Source organism: Tympanuchus pallidicinctus, unplaced genomic scaffold (assembly GCF_026119805.1).
Source record: "Tympanuchus pallidicinctus isolate F22 unplaced genomic scaffold, pur_lepc_1.0 scaffold19, whole genome shotgun sequence".
Taxonomy (NCBI): Eukaryota; Metazoa; Chordata; class Aves; order Galliformes; family Phasianidae; genus Tympanuchus; species Tympanuchus pallidicinctus.
This window is the reverse complement of record NW_026294710.1, coordinates 989813-1014910: the sequence shown is the minus strand read 5'-3', so window position 1 is coordinate 1014910 and position 25098 is coordinate 989813. Positions and strand designations below refer to the sequence as shown.

At 50.7% G+C, this 25098-nt stretch overlaps 2 protein-coding genes across 15 annotated transcripts in view; one reads left to right on the top strand and one right to left on the bottom strand.

Annotated features, from left to right (window-relative positions):
- Positions 1–25098, bottom strand: part of EXD3 (exonuclease 3'-5' domain containing 3) — a 243553-nt gene that overhangs the window by 57806 nt on the left and 160649 nt on the right. The window contains exon 21 of one of the 14 annotated variants that reach the window (XM_052681292.1): positions 10596–14019. The exons of the other annotated variants lie outside the window; for them this stretch is intronic. Within the exon in view, the coding sequence (XP_052537252.1) occupies positions 13963–14019 (57 nt within the window). The 3' untranslated portion in view covers positions 10596–13962. Of the gene's footprint in view, positions 1–10595; positions 14020–25098 lie in introns of those variants that run through there. 14 annotated transcript variants of the gene reach the window in all.
- Positions 12151–25098, top strand: part of NDOR1 (NADPH dependent diflavin oxidoreductase 1) — a 235727-nt gene continuing 222779 nt past the window's right edge. The window contains exon 1 of the mRNA XM_052681311.1: positions 12151–12160. The gene's annotated coding sequence lies outside the window, so the exon portion shown is untranslated. The remainder of the gene's footprint in view (positions 12161–25098) is intronic.

Below are 25098 nucleotides of genomic sequence, written 5' to 3'. Positions count from 1 at the left end.
GGTAGAAACTGCAGTACTGTGTGCAGTGCTGGGCTCCCCAGCTCCAGGCAGAGCAAACTGCTGCACGGAGCCCAGCACAGGGTGCAGAGATGGTGGGGGCCTGGAGCACCTCCTGATGGGGAAAGACTGAGAGCCCCAGGGCTGTTCAGCTGCAGGAGGGGAGAGGGGATCTGATCAGTGACTGTACGTATTTAATGGGCAGGAGTCAAGTGGATGGGGCCAGGCTCTGCTGAGTGCAGCAACAGGACGGGGGTCAGTGGGCACAAATTGGAGCACAGGAAGCTCCATACGAACATGAAAAAAAGCCTTTGTACTTTAATGGTGGCAGAGCCCTGGGAAGAAGTTATCCAGAGAGCTGGTGGAATCTCCTCCTGTGGACGTACTCAGAACACACCTGAACACTTTCCTGAGTAACCCGAGCCTAGAGCAGGAGGACAGATGACCTCCAGAGGTCCTTTCCAACCCTTACAATTCTGTTATTCTGCACACAAGCAAACCCTGACACATTGCTCCATCACCCAGCTCACACTAACCGTCCCACTCCCCATCCAATCTCCTAGCTCCATCACTCTGTCCCATCCCACCACCTTGCTCCAGCACCCACCTCCATCATCCTTGTTCCATCACCCATCTCTGCTGTGCTGCCCCATCCCTCAGCTCCTAGGTGCTGCTCTCCAGCAGGGAATCCACAGCAGGCAGAGCAGCCCAGGCTCACAACTACAGAGGCCTCTCATTCCTAGAGAGGAGGCTGATTTCACAGGCTGGCCGTGGCAAACATCCCTACAATTTTAACAGTTTTGTCATGGATGAGCTGGGGAGAAAACATTACACATGGTGGTGAATACAGGGGGAGAAGTGAGAGGCTTGCTGCTGGCTGACGGGGCCCAGAGCACTCCCCATGCCATCTCTAACTCAGATTTTACGCATTTCAAACAAAAATGCATCAAATGCTGTATTTCAACATCGAACGTGGGGATTTCATGGCCTGTGTGACTTTCATGACATTGAGATTGATACGGACTCTTAATCATAGGTAACAGTTGTGAGATGAAGCTGTGGGGAGAGGCTTCAGTGTGTCAGAGGCCAGCCCGCATTTTCTGCTCTCAGATTTGCTCTGTTTATTTTCCCCACACCTCTGATGGGCTATCAGCCCTCCCAACAAGAACAGCACGCCAAGCCACTGGGCTCTGCACATCACGGCACTGTGCCTTTTGACCTGCACCAAGCTATCTACAACAGCAGCATGGGAACGGAAACGAATTTGACTGCCTAAATACTTGCAATTTGTGGTCAGAGGCAGTGTCTCATAGCAGCAAGCTGCTTACACACGCGTGAGATCCCACACTGCTAAGTGCACAGACTCTTCAGAGGAGAAGCAGGGGTGCACTGAGGAAGGGTCCTGCAGTCAGCACTCAGTATCCGGGCTCTGGCTGCTGCCACTGCTGCTTTCTGCCCTGCTGGGCCCAGGGTGAGGCGCATCTCAGGGGCACCACGGGCAGCAGGAGGTGGAAACAGGCACGTTGTCTCACACGCAAAGTTGGAAGGCTTTATGGTTCCTCACCTGTCAACTGCTCTCAACTGCTTCCCATACTGAGTGCTTCTTAGCTCAATGCATACTTTAAGTTCAGGAGAGGAATGACGTGCCTTGGCCCATTACCATTCCCTTTCTTAATCCTCTTGACCCAACTTCCCACCAATTAGCAGGGATTTTCCCACCCGTGAGTTACAAAATTGCAATCAGGAGCAGCTGCAGATGTGTCACATCCAAACTCAGACCCTGACCCTGCATGTCCTCCACTGCCCATCTGGCCGCCGAGCATCCCACCCTCCTGCAGGTCCAGTGGAGCAGCACAGGGCTCCGGACTGTCCCCCGCATTGCAGTTCTCAAACTTGCTCTCCTACCAGCTGTTTTGTTACTGTTAATGGCACACAGGTGCAGCTGAGAGGTTGTTTAGAGCAGTTTCCAGGCTTGGCAGATGGGCTTGAGCTATGGAAAGGCTCAGATTCCCAATAAAGACCTGGAGCAGGGGAAAAGAAAGCAGAGGCAGCAGAGCTGGGCTGTGCCCTACAAAGAGGAGACTCAGACCATGCTCAGTCATCTCCAAGGGGTTAAAACAGGGTCATCCAGAGACCATATGGACTCCTCTCTTGGTTTTCTCTCAGTAATGCCATTGTTTCAAATCGTGGCAGAGGCACAGGAGCACAAGCAAGCAAAGGTGGGCTGGAGCCATTCCCCTGATTGGACTTCATCCTGTGTCCCGACCTCCACTACCATGCAGGACTAGGGCCAGCTATGTGCTCCCCTCACCATGCCCAACACCTGGAGGCATCTCTGCTCTCCTGGTGTGGAAGAGTTCTGATGAGGAAAACCTCCCTGAAGAGCGTGGTGTTACCTCACCCACCCAGTGCCTTTCCAGAGCCGTGGCACTGGGCTGGAGGAGACCAGCAGATCTGCTCTGAAGCTCTCAGTGCATACTGACAGCTGATGAAGACAGGAAGGAAGCTGCCACCTCTGAGCTGGGATCAGCCTTCCCCAGTTACCTCTTCCTCCTCTCCTGGCTGCAGGCAGAGGTTTGCACTGCACCTCCCAGTAGCATCCTCCTGCACTGCCCCAGAGCCTGGGCCAAATTTTGGAAGCCAGTCCCCATCCTTCCCCAAAAAGGCCTCCCCTTGCTTGTGCATGGGCACTGTTGGTGAGCTCTGGGTGCTCACATGAGGCCTACATTAACTTATCAGTTAAAGGGCTGCAGTGGGGACCAGGGACAGATGTGGGGGTGCTCCGGAATCAACATGGAGTGGGAGTGGGTCCCTGGTGCCGCCCCGCAGGAGCACATTGCAGGCGGGAGTGAAACAGCAGAGCAGAGCACAGCACTCTGCCAAGGCTCATTTCTCCCATGCATGGGGCCAAGATTGGTTGCAATGATATCAGCCCCACATGCAGCTCACAGTTGGCTGGTTTCTCCAGGACACAACTTCCCTGGCAGGGAATGAGGCTGAACCCAGAAGCTACACCATGCGAACTGCTACTGATACAAACGAAATCCCATTGAATATTGGAGAGCACTCAACACAGTGTGAAGAGCACAGACCCCCCGGACCAAGCTGGCAGCTAGAGAACAAGCACTGGTGTCTCCCACCCACTCACCAAGAAAAGAAGGAAGGCCATGAGGGGCTCTTCCATGGGAAATCCCACTGCCAAGGAGCCCACGGCATGCGGGGCGGGCAGATGGAGGCTGCTGAGAGTCTGAGGTCAATGAGGGAAATAAAAGCCAGGAAAATTGGAAAGGATTCGCACACATTTCTCACGACCTAGATTTCTGAGAAAAGTGCTGTGGAAAGGAGTAACCAGCTAAAATCCTGCGCTCATCCTGGCAGAGAGGTGATATGGTTTGGGAACTGTGGGCCAGTTGGGAGTGGGGCCTGGTGGAGCAGAGCATGCAAACAGCAACCGTGGGACCTCGGCTACTCCTTCCTGCCCACCTTAATCCTGAAAAATGCTTCAAATAGGGGGAAAAAGCACAAAATAAAAGCCAAAAAAAAAAAGAAACGAAAGGAGATGCGTGTTTGGGGCAGAATCTGAATTGAAAACACAGACAGTGGGAGTGTGAAAATGAGATTTCCAGACAGACGCCTTCTCTTCTGTGTGACCTGATGACTGGCTGCAGGAACAAGCCATCTGATACTGGGAGATGCATGGCCACGCACATCTCTCACTGGGTATTTCCAAAACTGCTTTCTGCTCAGTCCCTGCATGAGGGGACAGTCCATTTCACAGCTCTTCCCTTACTGCCTTCTTATCATGCTGCTGCCAACCCAAATACAACCTAGGCCTGGTGGAAGGCAATCTCTGGACATGTGCTCTAAGACCCAGCAGGAACAAAGAGTTCACCATAGGGGTCATGCAGAGGTGCAGCAGCAGTCACTGCAAAGAGGCATGCAAGGAAGTGACCTGAAACACAGCAAAACCACTGAGAGGTTAAACCTGAGGGTTGGAGTGAAGACTTCACTCACTCAGCAACAAAGGGACTTCTTAAGCATGCCCATGAGCTGCTGACTCACTTGAGCAGGTTCTAAAATTGTCAAAGAATGGTCAAAAAAAACTGCAAAAGGGAGAAGTGTGATCCAGCCTATCGCTGCTGTCTGTGAGCTGCCCAGAGCCCATCACTGTGCATGAGCATGCTGGGGATGGGGCAGGAGTGGGCTGGGTGCAGCACAGAGTGAGCAGGCTGCGGGGAGCTGCAGTTGGGCTTCCTGAGTGCAGCAGCACAGCTGCGGTGCGACAGCTGCCACAGGAACCATCTGCCTGCACTGCACAGGACAGCAGGAGGAGAGCAGAAAGGATTTCCACAATGAGAGGAGCCAAAGGAGAGCCAGGGACTCCCGTGAGACAGAGCTGAGCCTCATGAGGACCTTCTTGGCACAACCACTGCAGGGCTGGGCGCCCCACAGAGCATGGGGAGATGGGAAGGAAGGGTTGAGTCCTCTGTGCTGTGAGTACTCTGTGCTGTGAGTCCTCTGTGCTGTGAGTCCTCTGTGCTGGAGGCTCAGAAGGGATTGAGACAGAGAAGTGCAGGCAGAAGTGTTAGGAGATAAGTGCTCCAGCCTCCCATGATGTCAGCCTCTGCCACCCAGTCTGCAGGGGGCTGTTCAAGCTTAATTCAACCCGAAGCAAACAGCTGCATTCAGAAGCACCTCTGGATTTGCATGGAACTGGGGATCATTCATACACTGAGCAATAGCTCTGCATGCAGATGATCTTTCCATGCTTGGTGTCTGTTGTTTCACCTGTCCCATGATGGCAGCAGTTTGACAGATGAATTTAAGGGCCATATCCAGTAGATTCACTGCGGGGTCTCCCTGCTGCACTGCTCGATCCTCCACTTTCATGCAAGTTAGCAAAATCCCATGCAGCCCTCAGCACGGGGAAGGCCACCAAGGGACTATTCTCTTTCTTAAAGGATGAGAAACTCATTACCACCACAGATGGCCTGGCTCTTCCAGGCTTCTTGCCTAAAATGCGAGTCCAGCAAAGGCCGCAGACTTTACAAGCTTACTGCTACGTAGTTTATGAGGTCACACACAACATTCACGGTGGAGGCATTATTAACACAGAGGACTACATTTACGGCCGGTGCCTGCCCGCTGCAAAGCAGGGGTTGCCCCACGGCTGAGCTTCAGCCCATGTGCTGGTATTTGGATCCCGTCCACCAGTGTTAGCAGCTGGGCTCCAAGGAGGGGCTGAGGGCAGCTCAGATGTCACCTCCCTGCTCCAACACCCACCCACGGGCTGTGGCAGTGTGCCAAAGGGCCTCTGCACCCCAGCTCCTGGCCAGCACGGCCACCACGTCTGTGCTTCCCCACAGGAGCTGAGACCAAGCTGTTAAGGGCAGCCCATGGCAGAGCAAAGCGCTCCCTTCTAACCACAGAGCCCAGCACTGTGCTTCTCTCCTCCATCACCTCACATTCACATGGCACTCATTTAAGCAGAAGCAAAACTGAAGATTAAGGAGAGCCAACTGAGAAGGCGAGGACTGGCTGACACAACTGGGAGAGGGAGCAGAGCCTGCGCTGGCTGGAGAGTCCCCTGCACACAGAGGGGGACGGGTGTCTGCGGGGCTCCCCCCGATGCTCAGGAAGAAGGAACAACAACAGGAAGAGAACTCGCTCAGACCAAAGATAAACAAAACAGCTAGACAGTGAAGCCAGAAGTTGCTAATTAACCTCGAATTGCTTTGTAAAGGACTGTGAGCGGAGTATTCCCTTCTGAAGAGTGAGCAGACGGAGCGGTCCCAAGACAGCTGCTGCTGCTGCAGCTCCACTGCACGGCCCCAGCCGGGTTCCTGCTGCGGTCTGGCTGTCCTAGGTGTGAAAGCAGAAGCAAACAACCTGGAAAGGAATCACACTTTGCTCTTCACTCTAAGCCTAAATCTTGCTTTGGTTCAACAGCAGTGGGCTCCTGCAGAAACTGTGCAGAGCAAGGAGGGTGCATGCAAGCAAAGCCTGGAACTGCAAAGTACCCAGAGCAAACCTGTGCTGCAGCATCGTGGAACCTAGCAGCAATACAGCTCGTAAATAAAGCTCCTGCCCTTGCTGAGTGCATTTGGCATGCTGTATGATAAGGAGATTTACAGGAGGGGGCTGAGGCACAGCTCCCTTAGGCAAATAAATAAATGAGAGAGAAAAATTAAACTGATTGCTCAAACCCAAGGGCCAGTCAGGAACAATCTGGGCTCCTCAGAGCAGGAAATGACACTCAACTGAGCATCTGTGTGCATGTCAGGACGGATTAGGAGCCTGTCAGGAACTCGACATCAGCTTTACAAGATGATTATGTGAGAGAGGGCTGCGGGGGCTCTGGACACCAGAAGCACGAGTAGCAGCACTGCAGCCCCACAGCATCTCAGAGCAGCCACTCTCTTGCAATGTACTACTTTGTCTCCCTCTCCTTTGAACAGCCTCAAAAAATGACACCTGTCTGAGATGCAGAACTGAGAAATGGAGTTGTTAGCAAGGGCAGGATGCAGTGGCATTCAACACCCCACTCTGCCCATGCGGTGCTTGAGGGGTGCAGGGCAATTCCAGGCCTGCATTAGTCAAAGAGAGGTTTTCACATCAGTTTGAAAGGACGTAAGCCTGGTTCTGTCTAACACATCCAGGTGGCCAAGATGTGCAAAAGTCAATATTCTGCATTGTCTCAACATTTTTGCTTAGAAAAGGCTGTGAATAAAGCCTTCATGCACAGATAGGTAGCTCAGCCCTCAGATTTCACCTTGCACACACGGTGGGCTGATAACACTTTCACATCCATAAACACTGCCATGAGACACCCTGTGCTGCAACCACGTGGGCTCCTGCATGGAATCTCCTGCAGGGAACAGGCAGGAGCAATGGTAGGAGGCAGCTCAGCTCAGGCCACACGTTTGGTCACAAAGCTCACCAGCACATCACTGCCACGGAGAGCCTGCACCTTTCTGCTCTACATTTGCTTCACAGTTCCCAGCATTTGTGGTGGGGGCTGAATTCCACCTGCAAAATGACTGCAGCTTTTTTAACTGCTGATTTTCTTTGAAGGAAGAAGGAGCCCTAGAAAGTTAAATCCAGCTGCTTTCCACTGCTGCAGTCTCATGGCACGGTGTGTCACAGATGCTGCTCTTCTGTTGTGGGCTTTTTTTGGGTGGATTTCCTGGAAACTCCCAAGTTCTTGTCTCTTAACATATTTTGAGGGCAAGTAAGCCCACATAATGGTAGCAGCCTAATGCTTTCAGCTTCTGGGCTTAAGTCCTGCTGGCCGAGCCCTCCTCTGCTCACAGTCGAGCCGTGCAGCAGAAGCATCAGAACCCTCCATAAAACAGCACTCGGGCTCTGAGCTGCAGCAAACCCTGAAGAGATGTGATGAACTCACAGGTCGTTTGTTTTATCACAGACTGAAATCTCCCTCAACAAACGCTTTTTTTTCTGAAACGAGGAAGAAAACAAGAACTCGTTTCAGTTTGTATTTCATCTCAGGCACCTTAAGCTCCTTGCCGAGTTGAAGGCTCCTCACAGCACCGGGCAGATCACAGAGGGGATCACAAAGGCTGGTAGACTGAGATGGGATCTGCAGCTCGCTTACATCCTCAGGTGCCCCTCAGGACTGGTGAAAGAGGCCCTGGAGGGGGCCGTGTCCCTACCAGGAGCTTACAGCAGCTGCCCAGTTGTCAGGAGTTCAAGGTTAGGAACGTCCACTGGGACCCCAGATCTGCCACTCAGTGTTTAAAGCAGTTTCTGTGCTGATTTCAGAAGGACCTGACACGGGTCCCGAGAAACAGTTCCTGTCAGCACTCACAGTCCTTTTCTGCACTAAAATCAATCTACCTGTCAGTCCCAGAGGGACCACAGGGATCCCCAGAGGCCCCTTCCAATCTCAGTTATTGTAGGAATCCACGCCATGTTTCTCTTTTTTTGTGGCAATACGCTTTGGGGGACAAACCCACCAACTTCGGCGGCAGCAAAACAGTTCTCCATCTCGATGGGGCTGAAGTGCTGTAGGGGTGGGATGCTCTGCTGGGATGGCTGGCAGGCTACGAAGTCTGCAGAGGAGATGTGCAACTGGCTGTCCCACCCGTGGAACAAGACTTGGGCACTTTTGGTGGCCACTGAGCTGTCAGCACAACTTGCATACAAACATGACTGAACGCCAGAACCATTCTCATTTATATAATAGAAACAGATTTTAAGCCCATCAGATTCTAAATGCTCTAAAGACATTGTGGAAGCTTTCTGCAATAAACATTCACCACAAAACACCCACATCCTATGCCAACTTCCCCTTCCCACTGAGGAGATGGCACCCATAAACCATTCTCAGTGACTGAGTCGCAGGCACATGATTTTAAGGATTTATTGTGATAGGTTTCTAAAAATTCCCCATCCCTTTCTCATGGGACGCACCACAGCACTGCTGAAACATGATCCAACATTTTATAATCTCGCAATTAAAAAAAAAGTGCTAACTGACTGATAAGAAAGGATCGCAGCATCTGTCATGCAGCAGTAATTGGTTGTGCAATCCATGGATGAAGGCTGGGCACGAGGATTTGGGTATTTGACAGCTACAGAAGAGAGCAATCTGGATGGGAACAGTCCCACGTGCTGAGAGAATTCTCACGACTAAGCAAGGATGGGAAATAGACCCAGTGCAACACACAACTGTGATTGCTGCTTTTATTGCTAAATTCTACTAAGAAAAAGAACTCAGAAATTACAGCAAACAAACAAAGCAAGCAAACAACCGTTGTCTAAGAAAAATCAAAACCTCGTGATAAACTGAGATAAGAAATGGTGGAAAAGTTGTTTTGTTGCTGTTGATGAGGGCCCACATGTGCTAAACTGCAAGAAAAACAAGTGCCTCCCCCTCAGATTGAAGAAAATGTTTCTTTTCAGTTGGAGAAAGGAAAACACGAAGCGGCTGAACTGCATCCCTGAGATTGTGCAATTTACTTTGCATATTTGGCAGCAAAAGTAGAAGAAGCAGTTTATAATCCAGGGTTTTCACGCAAATGACAGGTTCTCAGTTCTCCTAGCAGCAGTTCATTTTGGTATGCTTTTTTAATTAACACTCTAATTGTGTGTTAGAATTAAAGGAACACCAGCAACTTAAAAATCATACAGCTGCTTGAGCACTCGTAGTGATCAGTGCCACGGCCATGACTGCAATTGAAGCAGCGAGCCTGTTCCTCCCTATCCATCTTGAGATGTATGTGTACAATCAAAGCATTTTCTAGCAGTGATTTTCTCTGCATGTTTGCTGTGCCCTTCATGCAGCAGAGGAGCAAAGACTCACAGAGAGATGCAAGAGCTGTGGCTGTGTAAGCAGTGCGTGCAGGGGTTTGCCCTTCTGTAAGCATCTCACTATAAAGATACAAACTGCTGTACGTTTCACTGCTTTTACACGTTGACCTGAACAGGTGGGCGCTCACCGAGGCGAGAGCTGCGCACACAACGATCTGCAAGCTCTTTTTTTTCACTCCAAAAGTTGGTTCTGTATCTTAAGACACTGATCAGCTGATGTGAAACACACCTGGAGGGAGCGAGAAGGGCACCATGTGCCTGCAGGAACTGCCCCAAACCGCAGAGAATCCTCTGATGACAGTCCTGTCTCGGAAGGGAGCCCAACCGCGCAGATCCCCAGGCAGCTATCACAGCAGCAGAGAGAACCAACAGCGCTGCTGCCTCCAAAAAGGAAGGAAAAGAACACCAGGGAAGTGAAACTGTGACAATTCATTGGGTTCTACTGACTGAGTCCTATGACTGGGCACAGTCCCGTCACATGAAAGGTGTGGGAAAATGCTGATGACTTGGTTACACTTGTATTTCTAGCTTCAGAAATAGCCTGAGAACCACATCACAACCACAGCTGTGGCAGCTCGCAGCACGGCTGCCCATTCCAGCCCAGCTGAGCGGGCACTGGCCCTCCCTGCACCCGGGCAGGGCAAGAAAACTAGAATCTCTTTGATAGATGGATGTCCTCCAGATTGTGGTGTGCACAGCTCCTCCTGCTTGTGCTAAGCAGCCCGGGCCTCAAAGGGCTGCAGGCCTGGGGCACCACTGGGACTGCTCCTTCTCAACTGCCTCTGCACGCGACAACAGCTTGTTGCTCTCCTTGGCTGCTCTCCACTGCGTCTGACAGCAGAAGCCCAGGTCCTGCAGCTGTGCAGGGCACGCAGTGCTGGTGGCACAGGCAATCAGATGCAGGGCAGCAAGGTTCTCGCTGTGCATCCTCCTTGAAGGCTCAGCCCCATCTGTGAGCTCTGAGAGCTCCACACTCCTGCAGCCACGCAGACAGCTTTGCTCAGATGCTCATGTGCTCACAGCAGGCCCTGGGCACAGCCCCGCTCAGCTGCCTGCCCCACACTCCAACTTCCCACTCCCCTCCTTGCCCCTCACAAGTTAATTTAAAGCAGAGCAAGGAGCAGCAGGCAGCACCATCACCGCCATGGGGGGAAGCCAGCTGTGCAGGGGGCCGAGGCAGGCAGGGCCACGTCCTGCTGCCCCAGGAGCAGCTGGTCGGCAGGGGCTGTGCAGGGCAGGGGAGGACAGCACGGCTCCTGAAGGCCATGTGGGTGCCTTCCTCTGCCCAGCCAAACCCCGAGGGATGGAGTGCAGCTTGGAGGCAGAGCGTGTGGGGGGACTTCAACACCTCTGTTTTGTCACGGTGCCCCACTTGGCACTGACACCTACAGGGAACCGAAAGTGGATGGGGACTTAAGGCAGCAGAAGCATCCATAAATGGGTGAAAAGATTCAAGACAAAATATAAAAGTGAGAAATAATGCACAGCTGTACCATCACATTCATTGTGCCCAGGCACCTGCAGCACAGCCTACTTTCTCAGGGTTATGGGTCACACTCAGCATCCCCAACATTCTTCTATGACAGCAAAGTAACAAGGAAAAAGGGGATGCTGGGGAAGTAACAGCTGTGCCCCAAGGTTACGCTGCTCTCTGCAGGCACACGTCCATGTCAGCCCTCGTCCCTTTTCTTCTCAGCTCGGGGTGTTGCACCCAGCCCTGCACGCACTGTGCCCAAGTATATGCTGACACAGTTATTTGTTGGCTGATGCGGTAAACCAAGCCTGTGAACTCCTTTGTGCTGCATGTAACCCTGCAAGAAGACAAATCGTTTGCGTTCCATGTCTTTTTTTTAATTATTATTTTAAATTTTTTCCCCAGAATGTTTTGCACGCATTACGTCACTAAACATAGTTTGCCCTCGTTCCATTGCTTCAGTTGTCCGGTGGCAGTGAGCATATGCTAATCAAACACCATTTTCCAAACTGCATTTCTAAAAGACACTTTGAAAAAAAAGAGTCTTTAAAAGCTCCAAAAAAGGAAACAGCATTTCCTCTTCAGCACAGCACAGTAATAACAGAAACGACTGCTGCTACAGTGGAGCTGAGGAGCACGGGCAGCACTGATGCTACCCAGGAGCCCAAACAACAGCTGAGCTGGAAATGCTCAGCAAGCAGCAGGCTCTCATCTGGTCTCAGACTGCACATGCTTGTGGCCAAGTCCAGGTATTTGTAAACCACATTTAGAAGTGGCAGAGCAGACAGCATTAAGCACAGTAAGCACGGTAATGGACAGGTTTGCAGCTCCAGGCTGGCTGCAGGTCGGGGCGCCCCAGGGGTCAGAGTCCTTTCTTGCCCTCTGTCTGAGGAAAGTGCACGAGGAAGGGCGCACGTACGATACAGCAAAAAATGCAACAGCCCTGAAAGAAGAATCTCTGGCACAGACCCCCAGGGATGGAGCAGCCAGGGGTCGGCAAGCAGAGATCCCTGCAGCGTTGTGCTGCTTTAGGCTCCATCCTGCTGCTGTTCATGGCAGTGACAAAGGATGGGTGGCTTGGAGAGGGCACCGAGGTCCTTCCCAGACTGGCTGCCTCTCCCCCCCCCCAAAAGCTGTGGGCTCCTGGAGCTCAGGAGCTGGATTCTGTATGTTTTCCATCTCTTTGCAGTGCACATGCAGGGAACCATCCTCCTGCTCCCAATGCAGCTCTGCAGTTTAGGGGTCCCCTCATCCTTCCTTCTTCATTTCTGGATCTTGTTTTCCCTAGACAGCCAAGCTCTGATCTAATCACTGCATGATGTTTAACACAGACAAAATGAGGAAGGATGATGAGCAGTGGGTAACTCTTTTTCCAGTGATCTCATCACTGTGGTTAAAAAGGGGAACTCAGATAAGCTTTGTGGTCTAATACATAGAAATACCTACATTCCTCAGAAACAGTTTCAAAATCTGTGTGCAGTGGTGCACATAATTTACACAAACAGATGCCACGACGTGTTGCTCAAATCAGGTCTCTGCATTCAGTTCTCTGCTCATCTAGATGTCTGTTCATTCGTGTATTCAAATTCCTACCGCATGTTTGCACTTGTTACGGTAACTACATGCAGGAATCAGGCACACCTTGTTTGCACATTTTTACCCAGACAGTTGCATACTTGGCACGGCAGGGCAGCCCAGACAGTGCATTTATGAATGAATACAGTCACAGACTCCTGGGGAGAGCACAGAGAAGCAGCAGCTCTGCTTTCTATTACTTCGCACTGAAAATGGGAAGGACTGACATCTGCCCACTTTGCCTCAGCACACACTGCTCAGCCTTTGCCCTTAAAGAAGCCAAAGGTGCTCCCAGCACCTGGCAGCTGCCAGAACACAGCGCTGCAGTGCAGGAATCAACTGGGGAACCATCTGCATGCACTGATTGAACTGGCCCCGTTTATACTGTCTTCACAAGCCTTGAAACTAATCGCTGCCATAATTGTTTCTGTGCCTTTACCTCCTTCCAATAGGCTGCTACTTTCCTTTACCCAATGATGCTGCTCAGAGTCACTCACTGATACTCCAGATCATTTAATTTCAAAACCAATTGTATGTAGTTAGAGGAAGTTCTATAACCATTGCCCTTGTTGGGTGCAGAGGAATGGTCTGCAATTCATCTCTATTGATGGTGCCTCTGAAGAGGCTTTGAAGGACTTCCTAAGGGGAAGAATGCTTCATCACAGACAACTTTGCCTCTTTTTCTCCCTCTTCTAATCCAGAGAAGATGCTGTCATGGTTTTATGAACACATGACCTTCAGTTGTGAGCGTAGGCGAATTCAGAGTTTATTTCCAGCTTCACATCAGATTGGAGGCTTGCGACATTTCAGTTAACTGCTGGTGAAACTTCCCGTGGTGATGCAGCAACCGTGGCTGAAGAGCTGCAGGTGAAAGAGGATGAGTGCAGGCTGTGTTTCAGCTCAGTGGAAACCAGGGACCCATTCACTGTCCCACTAAGGGCAGCAGCAAATCTGATGTGACCTCAGAGAGAGCAGGACTCTCCACAAAATACTTCTATCAACCCAGCCCCGGCTCGCCCTATTTCCTAAACACTCCCACTGAGTTCACCTCAACTCCCCCAAGTCTCAGTGCCAGTAGGAATGCTGGGCCAAACCCTGCGGAATCCAAACCCAATGAATTCAGCGCATGGACCTTCTGTAAAGGTGAGCATCCACATGAGCCGGGTTTTCAGAAGCACCCAGGAAAGCTTTATGATCCAGGGAGAGCTGGGCTGAACCTGCCGTCCTGCAGCTCGTTGCCCTGCCACATCTCTTCCAAATGAGTGGATTGATTTGGGCAAGTGCAAGGGCAGAGCTGAGGTGCGTTGCTGCAGTGGCAGTGGCTTCCATCTCCTCACCTGCAGAAGAGCAGCACTGTCAGAGCAGCTTTGCTGGAAGGTGCAAAGCTGCAGGCAGCAGGTTTCTGGGCAGCAGCTTCTTCCTCAGCACCAGCATCCCTGTCTGAAAGCTCTGCGTAATGCAGCCGAGTCTCAATTCTGAATTCTCTGGGTGTGCCGGCAATTTTACCACTTGGGATGGTGTCTGAGGATGTCTGAGGATTATTTAACTCAGATGATCAAATACATCTCACAGAGTATTTTCCTTCATTCCCCATGTGAATCCTCTTGCTTTGCAATTTGGCAATCGCCAGCAGACAACTTCTGGGAAAAAGATTTTAAGTCTGAAGTTAAAAAACAAGGTAATTTGGATTAGCACTGAAATCAGAGCTTTGCAATCTAGCAGGTCAGATATTTATTTCACCCTGTTTTCATATTAGCACAGCAGCAAGCTCTGCTGCAGAGCCGTCCCTGAGTTGTGCTGTAAGAGCGTAAGCCCAACACTTGCACATGTAGGCCATGGAATCTGATTCTGCTACGTACAACAGCACTGCTGTCACATGCCTTAGCCTGCATGCTGATTTTTTTCTGAATGATTTGCAGTCCTCTCTCCTATTTCGATAAAAGAAAGTTACATTCAAAAAGTAAAGGCTTATCATTTCTGGTGATCTAAACAGATGTGACTCCACAAAGGGGGCCATTGTAGGGCCATGTTAGTGCTTTATTTTTAACGATGAAGGCTTTGGTTGTTTGTTATGGTGAGAAATAGTTTCCCCTCCAGATAGCCCCTTGAGAAATTCATGAGAGAAAATCCAGACTGTGAAAAGTATGGCTTGTCAGGAATTTGAAACAACATGACAGGGGAGGCAAACCATCATGAAAATCCTATTACAGCAGCGCCCACAAGCACCTCCAGTCCCGGTGCGTCGCCCCAGCCCCAGGTGAGCTGTGTGCACACGAACGCCCGCTGCCATCCGAAGCCGCCCTCAGTCCCTGCGCGGGCTGCAGCTGGGGCACAGCGTCCTGCCATGCAGCACACCTGGGAACGGCAGTTTCCAGCCAAAGACAAAGCGCACGAGGGAGCGAAGCCATGGGTCAAGGTGAGGAGGAAAGAACTGGCAAGGAGAAAGCTTGCAGTTTCACAATTCTAGCTAATCAGGCACAGACACAGATGCGAGCCTCCCGTGAACACTTAAGAGAAGTTTACATTTCAGCTGGGTTTCACAGCTGCGCTGCGATCGCCTCGCATGCAAAGCTGATTTCTCCAGGGTGCAGCTCCAGAGAGGGGTAAGCGATGCAGTGCTTCAGTTTCGGAGCAGAGCTCCAGTTTCAGAGATGTTTTCAGTTTTTTTCCCCTTCCTCCCAGGCATGTTTCCATGCACATGTTAAAGTGCTCTGCTATACTGTCATTGAAATATAGTTCAATAAGTTTCAGTTCTCATTTAAGACTTCATTTTTTAAGGTAGCAGCGTAGCTCGGGTTCATGTCAGAACAGTTTTACGGCCTCCAGCCGTAAATCTAAAAATACCAGCTTTTCAGAAAGGAGATGTGAGATGCCAAGAGATTTCACACACGCACAATTGGGAGATTGGGCTTCAAGTTCAGCTTGCATTTTTTCCATGGTTACCTAATGCTGGATGCGGCCGTTTAATCCGAATCACTTCTAGGTTCTCCTCCAGTGCTCTCTACAGAGCGTGGTCTCAGCATCACTCAGCAGAGCACACGTTTCCTTTCCTGCTGAAGGAAGCGATTACAACTGCACGCTGCCAGCACACTGCATTCCAAGCTCTGGCTTTTGCACAGCTCTTTCCAAGAGCTGACCCGTGGGCACAGCTACTGCTCTTCTCCAGTAGAGACGACCTCGACGCACAGCAATGGAGATGAGTGTCAGCACAAGGAGTGCACAAAACAGCATGCAGGAAATGGGTCAATTATCCAGCCCTGACTTTTAGCAGGAACTGTACAAAGGGATCTTTATAAAGGAGATGATAGCTGGAAAGGAAGGAGAGAGGCGAAGATCAGGGGAAACGAACGGCACTGTGAAGCGTGATCGAATATTTATGGCCATCCTTGGAGAGGTTGTTCCTAGTCCAGCTTAGGACTGGTGATTATTCTAGTAATAATTATTCAGAAAAGCTTGCTAAAATAAGCAGAAGGTAGCTGATGCAAAAAAAGCTATGCTAAATCACAGCAAGCAGTATTGTCAGAAGATTCCCTTAGGGGAAGAACGTCCAGGGACACCTCATTGCATCCGTCCAGTACTTGTAAGGAATGGGTAAACAGGAGGGAGAGTGACTTGTTATGCAGTCTGATAATCACAGGTCAAAGAGGAATGACTTTAAACTAAAGGAGAGGAGATTCAGGTTGGATGTTGGGAAGAAACTCTTTCCTCAGAGGGCGGTGAGGCCCCAGCACTGCTGCCCAGAGCTGTGGGTGCCCATCCCTGGAGGTGCCCAAAGCCAAGGAGGGGCCCTGGGCAAACTGAGCTGGGGGGCAGCCAGTCTATGGCAGGGGGGGGCTGGGGGCTGTAAGGGCCCCTCAACCCAACCATACCGTGAGTCTGTGGTACCGTGTGATCAGAACCTGCATCCTTCCCAGCTGTCCCTCGTACTCAGCCCTGTACCACAGGATAAGGAGCAGCAGCGGTGTGCTCATCACCTGAGCAACAGCTTGTCCTGCGGGCCAATGGCAACCAAAGAATGGGATGCTCAGAGTCCACCAAACTTCAGCGGAATAATTTAAACTGGAGCAAAATGTGTCAAAACAGTAAGAAATGGATGGAGAGGAGGCTGCCAAACCTCCACAGCCAGCAAAGACAGCCTGGCCTCACGCAGAGAGGCCCGAATTACACTGCTGCTTGGCTAAAAAGTTATCAGACAATATCCACTGAAAAATTCCTTTTTCTGTCCGATATTGTAAACAAAAGTTCAGCATAGGAGACTCCATGGGATAAGATGGTTTTGATGACTTCCAGCAACTTACACAGTACGCAGAGCTGCTTTCCAAGCAGGCTATTATCACCGCGCAGGCAGCTCATTTATTTGCCGAGAATTCTAATTTAAAAAACTAATCAGTCAAGATTTATTGCCCTCTGATAAGGCACAGGAGGGCACCGCTAAGGTTCTGGCTCCTGCCACTTGTCAGGCCTCTTGGCTAGTGGTTAACATCAAGCCAACACCACGGCACGGCTCTGACGCATCCCCTCTGGCCCCGGTGTGTCCTGGGCTGTCTCTGGGAAGTGGGGCTTTGCCACGATGCTCCCACAGGCCACTTAATTGTCTCACCGCCTCAGTTCACCCAGGAGCAAAACTGGGAGCTGTCAGCCACTGTTCATAAGCTTGCAAAGGCGGCTGCCTGCAGAAGTGCTGAGAACTGCCTGAGCCCTTACGGAATGCAGCACCAGGTGTGCCCTGAGCACCTGAAGCTGCTGGACAAAGGGGAGGTGAGGACAGACGTGCATCCAGCCCAAAGCTGCTCTTTTCCCATCCAGGTGCCACTGTGGGCCCAGGCTCAGCCCCGATCCCTGCTGGGTGAGCAGACACAGAGGCCCCCCCGCCACCCCCCCATTGCTCCCGGCTTCCCAAAGCGCTGAGATTATCATTGGCAGATGTACCTTCCCTAGGGCTCCAAAAGCTCTGTCAGCAAGCAGAAAGCAACTGGAAGGGGGAAAAAAGAAGAAAAGAATGCCTGTATTTGAAATATGCTTTGTTTTCTTTTAAAAAATCCAGGATCCCGTCCAGTTTGAAAATGGAGGCAAGCACTGAAACAAGCTCTTTGTTTTTTGCATTAGTTCGAGAAGAAAACACATTTTTTCCCCCCTCAAATATTCCTCTGAGGTTTGAATATGCCTCTGGCCCCCACGTTGGGCATGCGGGGAGCACAATCACAGGTAGTGCTCCCAGACCTCTGGCATCATCAGAGCAGCCTCCAACCCCACAGCCCCCTTGACCCACAGGCAGGGCACTGGGCACCACATGCAGGGGCACTTCGCCTCACACAGCAACACTGCCATCTGCACACCACCCAGGGCTGCTCTGCCCAGAGCAGAAAGATGCTGTCGGAGCCCCGTCTGCTCTCCAGACCTGCATTCAGCACAGGGGCTGCACCCAGCACCCAACAGGCAGTGCTGGCGCTGGCTGGAGGCACGGCTGTGCTCCCTGTTTTCTCTTGGCAGCACCAAACACATAAGCTGCACCATTGGCCACTGAGTGCCAAGTGCTTCGGGTGTGGAGATGTTTGTCGTGGAGAGCTCTAGTTTTTTTTTTTTTGCTTAGAAGCTAACAGCCACCTTCCCCGTGTCCTTTGGGTTGAGATTTGTCATGCCCGTTCTTAACCCAGTGGAGAATTTCTTCTGGAAAGTTCAATAGTATAAGTAGCAGCAATTATTCATCTGGCTTTCATCGTGGAAGATAACAAATGTTTGCACGATGCTGCAGTCTCTGTGAAGGAAAGAGCTCCTGCCCCACAGCACTGGGGATCCTCCAGTACGACCCACACTCAGAGTTGGAGGCTCAGTTCTTCAGGAGTGAACTGGGCAACAATTCCCACAGCTAGACACTGACAAACACCCCGCTGAGCAAAAGCATTTCATGCAGTCCCATACGGCTGGTTTTCAGAGAGCTGAGCATGAAAACGTGATGTTTATCACTGGTTAATTAAGACATTTTCCAGATGCATCCCGTGTGCATCTATAAAGTCTGAAACCTGCTTATAAAAACAATGTGACCTAAACCTTCAGACTTGAGGACAGTGCTCAGTGAGACACTCATCTCTGCGACTGCACAAGGAAACACAACGTGCAGACAGGGATGGAACAAGGCGGAATGCTTCTAAACTCCAAGATGGGAGACTGGAGTTAGATGTGAGAAGGAGACCTTTTACTAAGAGGGCTCTGCAGGGGCATCACTGTCCCTTCCAACCACACCACGCTGTGGTTCTATGACCACATCACCTCCCGTCTCCACACTGAATGCTGCCAGGAGCACCCGCTCCCCGGCACTTACCGATGCCCATCCTCAAACTGGTTGAGTGAAAAAGAAATGAAAACTTTGCTCCTAATTAAAAAAAAAAAAGTTAGGAATCCAAACCCATGCAATCCAGTGAGACTTTATGACAACATTTCAGTGCCCAGTGTGCCAAGGCAGTGTCTCACTCTGTCCCATCCACGTCCCACACACGATATGCCACGAGCCCACTGCACAGACCACCTTGAGCTGAAGCAGAAGGGGGTTTCATCAGCTGCTATGGAAAACACAGCTTAAACACCCTAATTTTGTTTAGTTTAAATCTTAACCATAATATTTGTATTAATGCTATTTATTATAATTTATTTTCACTTAAAAGTGCACATCACAGAAAACATCTTTCATGCAGAGAGATGGCAGTGGGTTGGTACACTGACACCAGGAACAGCGATTTGCTCCTATACCAAGGGAATAAAAAATGCACTTAAACACATAGAGGAGGAACGGTCCTCCACATGAGTACAACAAAACAATGGAAATGAGCAATTTGGGGCAGAGGTCCTTCCCAGGTGCTGGCTGTGCTCAGCCACACAGCTGCTCCCTGCGCCGTGCTGTAGTGGCTGCACGTTTCCTGCCACAAACACATTCCTGCCTTGAAATAAAATGGCTCTTGTCTCACAAAGCAGAAAAAATAGAGAGAAATGCCAGTATCTCTTAATAGTGAATGCTTACTGCTTGCAAGGGTTCTGTCATCCCTACTTGTAGCTCACAGGGAGGAAAGCAGGAGATCCTTCCAGCAGCAGGAAAAACACGGCACAGTTAGGGGAAATGCTCTTACACAGCTCAGGTAAAGAATGGGAAATGGCCAATGTGGGGTAGGGTGGTCCTTTTCAAAAGCAAATATAAACTCATTGTAAGGAGGCAAATTCCACTTTGTGTCCTCTTATGCCAAGCTCCCACCACCTCGATGCTCCTCCCTACAGCCAGCACCTGGCCTCCAGCTGCCACGGACACAGCTCCATGCACTGAGCAATGCCAGACATGCAGTGGGGAAAAGAATGTGGCCGGAAGGGATGGAGTGTGCAGGCTGGGCTGAGCTGCAGCATCAGGGCAGAGCACTGCTGTGACAGCTTCACCACGGCTTCTCCAGCTTTGTATGCTGAAGAAAGTCTCCAGGTTACCAAAGCTAAGTGAGGAATGCTTTTAAAACATTGTTACGCTTGTTCCACAGCAGCATCCTAAGAAAAGAAAGAGCACGGAGTAAACGGGACTGGAAAATCGTGTTGGCAAAGGAAAACGTGAGCATTTAACAACTAAAAATGCATGTCCACATGCTGCAGGGGAGCAGTTCAGCCTGGTGGTCAGCAGCACAGCCGTGTGCAGGAGGCTGAGGGCAAGCAGCCCAGGCCTGCAGGGATGGTCCCCATACCCAGACACGGCCCGGAGTTTGAACTCTGAGCTCCGGGTGGTTCTTTGTATGCCGCACACGGCAGCGTCCTGCACGACATCACCAGGAGAGACGCCAGCACTGCAGCAGCGCAGTGATCAGGCACGGGCAGAGCCAGCTTGGGAACACCTGCCTTGTGCTATCTCTGCAGAGATAACATCTCTCAGCTCACTCTCAGTACCGTCCTGGAAATCTTCACGCAGTGCCGTTCTCAGCACACACACACACACTCCATCACCATGTTTAAGGCACTACGAGGGGCTGAGGGATCCCATCCCTGCCACCCCCAGCACGCCCTCCCTCTCTGCCCTTGGGCCCTACTTTCCCCATCCCCTTCCCGTGGGCTCCTCCCACCCGCCTGCTGCCTGCCCTGGGAAGCAGAAGCTGCCCCACAGACCGGACGAGCCCTGCAGCACGGCACCCTGCCCGGTCCCCTTGCACTCTCCCTTCTGTCCCCATATTTCTGTATCTACAAAATGAATTCTGTGGGGTAGGGTGGGTTCTCTTTTTGCCCCGTGTTTGTACTGCACTTACTGTATCACTACCACAATGCTAGCAGCGTTACTCAAGAAAGCAGTACCAACCCATCACATTTGACACCAGAAGACACAGCAGGCTGATTAAGTTGGTTTCTCATGGCCTCTCTAAGGACAACATCAGAAAGAAAGCAAACGGGACTCAGAGATACACCTGAGCCCCACTGGCCTAAAAGAAGATCAGCAATACGCAATGGCCACTGAGCCACAACGTTCCCAGCCTGGCTGCAGGCAAACCAAAGATTTCATAGCACTTAGAAGAAGCCAAAGCTGCTCTCTCTCCTCAATGGAGGTCACCACATTTTTCACTTTTCCTCTCTGTTTTTCACTGCTTAGCGTTAACTGCTGGGACAGCTTTTCAGAGATAACTCTCACAAGCAGAGCAGAATGAAGTGCACCGTGTGTGAGAGGAAACAAAACGGACAGTTAACTCTCTAGATAAAAAAGGGATGCTTTGATTGGAGTGGCCTTTCTATAGATCACGTCCAAACCACATCAAATACGAACAAATACCGCGTGCAGGAAATTAAAGTTGGAGAGTTAAAAATACGAATAAATCAAGGAATTCTCATGCTTAAATTTGTCCTCTGACTCCCAAGGTCTCCTTTCCTGAGCCACTTTCCTAACACAAACACAAAGTCAGTCTGTCTGCCACAGCTGGCTCTGTTCTCACCTCCGCATGCCCGCATGGCTCTGCCTTCTACCTCCCTGCCCGCTGGGATGTGTGGGTGCTTTTTCCCCAGCCACAACAGACCCAACCAGTGCTATTCCACAGGGTTTGGCTCACTGGTTGCTTTGCTTCATCTTGCAGGGGTTTGGGGTGAACGACTCCTCTCCCATCTCTGTGGGCATCTCAGCATCCTCCTGTGCAGCAGCTGCAGGGATGCCCTGAACATGGTCTGCTGAGCTGGGGCAAGAGCAGTGCTTCCTCCCTGCAGGAGCTGTATAAAATATCCAGGGATAAAGAACAGCTCAGAACAAACCAAACAATGTGAGCAAACCAAATAGTTCTGGCTTGGGCAAATAATCCATCTATACCCGTGCTAGAAAAGCAGCACTTCAGCTGGAGCATCAGTCACTGATATGGTCAGATGGCATTTCCAGGTAGAAGAGGCAAAGGGTGAAAATGGGAAGGATGTCAAGTGAAAGCCAGGCAGGATCACACGGCTTGGGGCAATAACTGCGTGTTTCATAAGCCAGATACCAACAGCCTGCCTTCTTATCTCTGTGCCACAAAGGAGAGGTGCTGGCCTAGCTGATGATCATAGACTTGCTTCCACACAATAGAACAGGCACTGCTGGCTCTTCCAAGGGTGAGATAAACTGTCAAGTGAATTGGAGATTAACTATCCAGATGTAAATGAATTCATTGCTATGCAACTGATAGGGCTCAGGCCCGGTTTAGTGCAGGATGGAGTCAGGTTTGGAGAGCTCTCTCAATGGCCAAAGAATTTATAACCTGTATTCATGGCACTCTGTAAAAGGCCGCCTAACAATGCAGAAGCCTGCAAGCATTGTTCCTTTTGAAGGGCTCACCACTCCACCCCCACTCCTCTGCCCCCAATTTATTCCCCTCCTCCCTGGATTCCCCAATAGACCCACTCAGCACCCTTCCACCCTGCCCGTCCTCTGATCACACAGGAAGAAAGCCGGGGGGAGGTGACCTCCGCAGCAGAATTTGCTATTCATGTTCCGTTCCCCCTCACAAATCCTTAACTTCTTGTCTCTTTTTAATCTTTTTTCTCTTGAGAAAGAAAAGATCAAAGGGCTCGGGGCTGATGCTTTCTGAACTAGGCACTTCTTGCCATGGGAAAACAGCGACAGAGAAGGGCTACACAAAGATGCTTGTGACTGGGGGTAGGGGAGGAGATGATGGGACAGGACTTTCTTCCATGGAAATGCTTTACCAAGCATCCCTGCGAGCAGGATGCATCCACCCGGCACCCACCCCGGCCTGCTGGGATGCCACAGCAGTAGCAATGAGAGCACGCTGTGTTCCACGGGCCACACATGAATGGCGCTGACATCTTCCAGCGCCGGAGGGAAACCCAGAGTCCAGGTGCGTGCTGGACCACAGGGCGAATGGCCACCACCAGCAGGTCTGCCTGCAGCACGGCCCAGAGGCTTGGGGATGCATTTTAAGAGAAGGAACAGATGCACTCACACGGCTGCTCCCAACACATCATCGTTTCTTTTTACACGCTCACTGCTGCAGAGGACAGACAACCAAAGCAGAGCAGTCCCGCACGCCCTGAGCTTGCCATGTGCACACAGCAGAGCTTTTTCCCTTCACAACCACAACTGCATCCTGATTCGGAGCTCCCAAGCCTGTGCAGGGCTAAACTAGAGGGCTGCAGTTCAAAGCTTTATTTAAAATACTCCCTAATTGCAAAAGGACAAAGGATTTCTGACACATGTTACTATGTTATCTGTCTCCGAATGACCCATATTTCACATGAAGGAGAGTTAAAAGTTTCTACATTTTTCTACATTCAAACAGAAGAAAAGGGAAGAATCGTAGATGTGCACCAAAGCACTGATATCAAACATTTCAGGGGGAAAAAAACAGCTCTTGGCCCAAAGGTTTGTGCAAGTTTCCAGCTGGAGACGGAACTTCAAAGCGGCGGCTCAAATCTCTAACGAGGGAGCAGGCCTGCTGAGAAACGTTTCATCATTGTCACTTGGACAAGCAACACACAAATAATCCCCCTGCCAGAGGTCTTCTGCTCCTGGGAAGTGGCTGTTTTGCACTTTTATGTATTGGGAAAGATGTTACCTAGTCTTGAAGGACTTATCTGAATCACATTTTTTACCTTAAACCCGAAATCAAAGCTTGCTGGTACAGACGGGAGGTCTGTGAAGCTGAAGAAGCTGGTCTATGTTCAGTCCCACCATCTCCTTTCCTCCCCAACAAACCGCTCCCCGGAGCCCTCCAGCCCATCAGCATCAAGCAGCTCAGTGACAACTGTCTCGCTGTTTTTCCAGCACCGGGACGCACAGGAGAGGGGAGGAGCTGTGCTTTACTTCACACATTTCATGCTCAAATACCTTAGGAACAATCTCATTTGTATTGCCTTGGAAAAAGCCCCACTTTGCCAGGCAGCGCAAGCTCGGAGCCACGGGCTGTGCTCAGGTCAGGCCAGCTCTGTGCACCAGCAGCCACCCGGCACTGCAGTGCCTCCTCATGCAGCAGCTTCTGATTCAGCCCCGTCACAGCAGAGTAAAATCTGCTCCAAGTGTTGCGGCGTAAATCCCACGGGGCCTCACTAACGAACACCGCAAACGAACTGCAGCACCCGCAGTGCTGTAACAAATTATAGGTCGCACAGGAACACTGAAAATTCACACGACTTTTCTGCCTTAGGAGCTGGTTTCCTGACACAGACTTTAAGAATGTGTTTCCTCTGTAGGCTCAACAAATGCCTGAGACGTGCTGGAGAGCCAAGGAGAACAGCTGCCTCCCTTCAGATTTGAACTACTTTCACCACCACCCCCAAACCCAAGCACAGGAGCGTTCTCATTTCTGGGCAGGGTAAGTGTTTCTGCTGAAAGAAAAATGTAAATTGCTCTAAAAGAGATGCCAAATTAGCACAAGTGACCCACGACCAGAAACACAAGTTCTCTAGAGGAGATCTCAAGGCAGCTGAATGCCTCAGCAAATTTGCTCCAAGGCTGCCACGATGACAAACCTCCTCCTGCACTCCTGCTATGATAACCATAACACAGTTGGCCTTCCACTGCATTTCTGATTAATTTTTGCTCTACCACTGGGGGAAAAAAATGCAAAATGTCACCACCATAAAACTGACAGATGGTAAATCACACTGAACCTTCGGGTGACAAATTTCTCCCCTGTCCCCCCAGCTTTGCCAAATGCATTTCAAAACTTTGCATTTACTTCTGTCAAGTCCTCTGTTTCTTTGGAGCCAGAATAATCCTGCTGAACTCAGGTGTGGGTGTTTTTTCAAGATGCACTGTTGCCCACGGGAAGTGAGTGAGCACCGGGCTGCAGTGTGACAATACAGCAAATCCAGCCTCAATGCTTCTGGTATGGGATCAAAGGCACATGAGACAGCACTAACAACACAAAAATTAGGGAGCCTGTTCATATTCCCACAAAGAACTAAAAAAAAACACAAAACAAACAAAAAACCCAAACTACCTTGTGCTGGCTGGCCTTCTGTGGAGGGGCACTGCTGCATGTCACAGTAGTCACCTCTGTCCCCTCCTGGCTGGCACAGGGGTAAGTGGCCCTGGGCACAACTCAGGGCAATGAACCGCTCCTTTTTCACAATCACCTGGACGAGGTTTGCTCTCATACCTTCTGTGGAGAAGATGTCATTTTCATACTGGTCTGTATGCCATCATAAGAACCCATTCAGGCACCAGGTCCTCCCATCTCTGCTCAGTGAAGACTTGCTGTTGCTTTTTTTCCCAGGAAAGAAAGCCAGCAGGT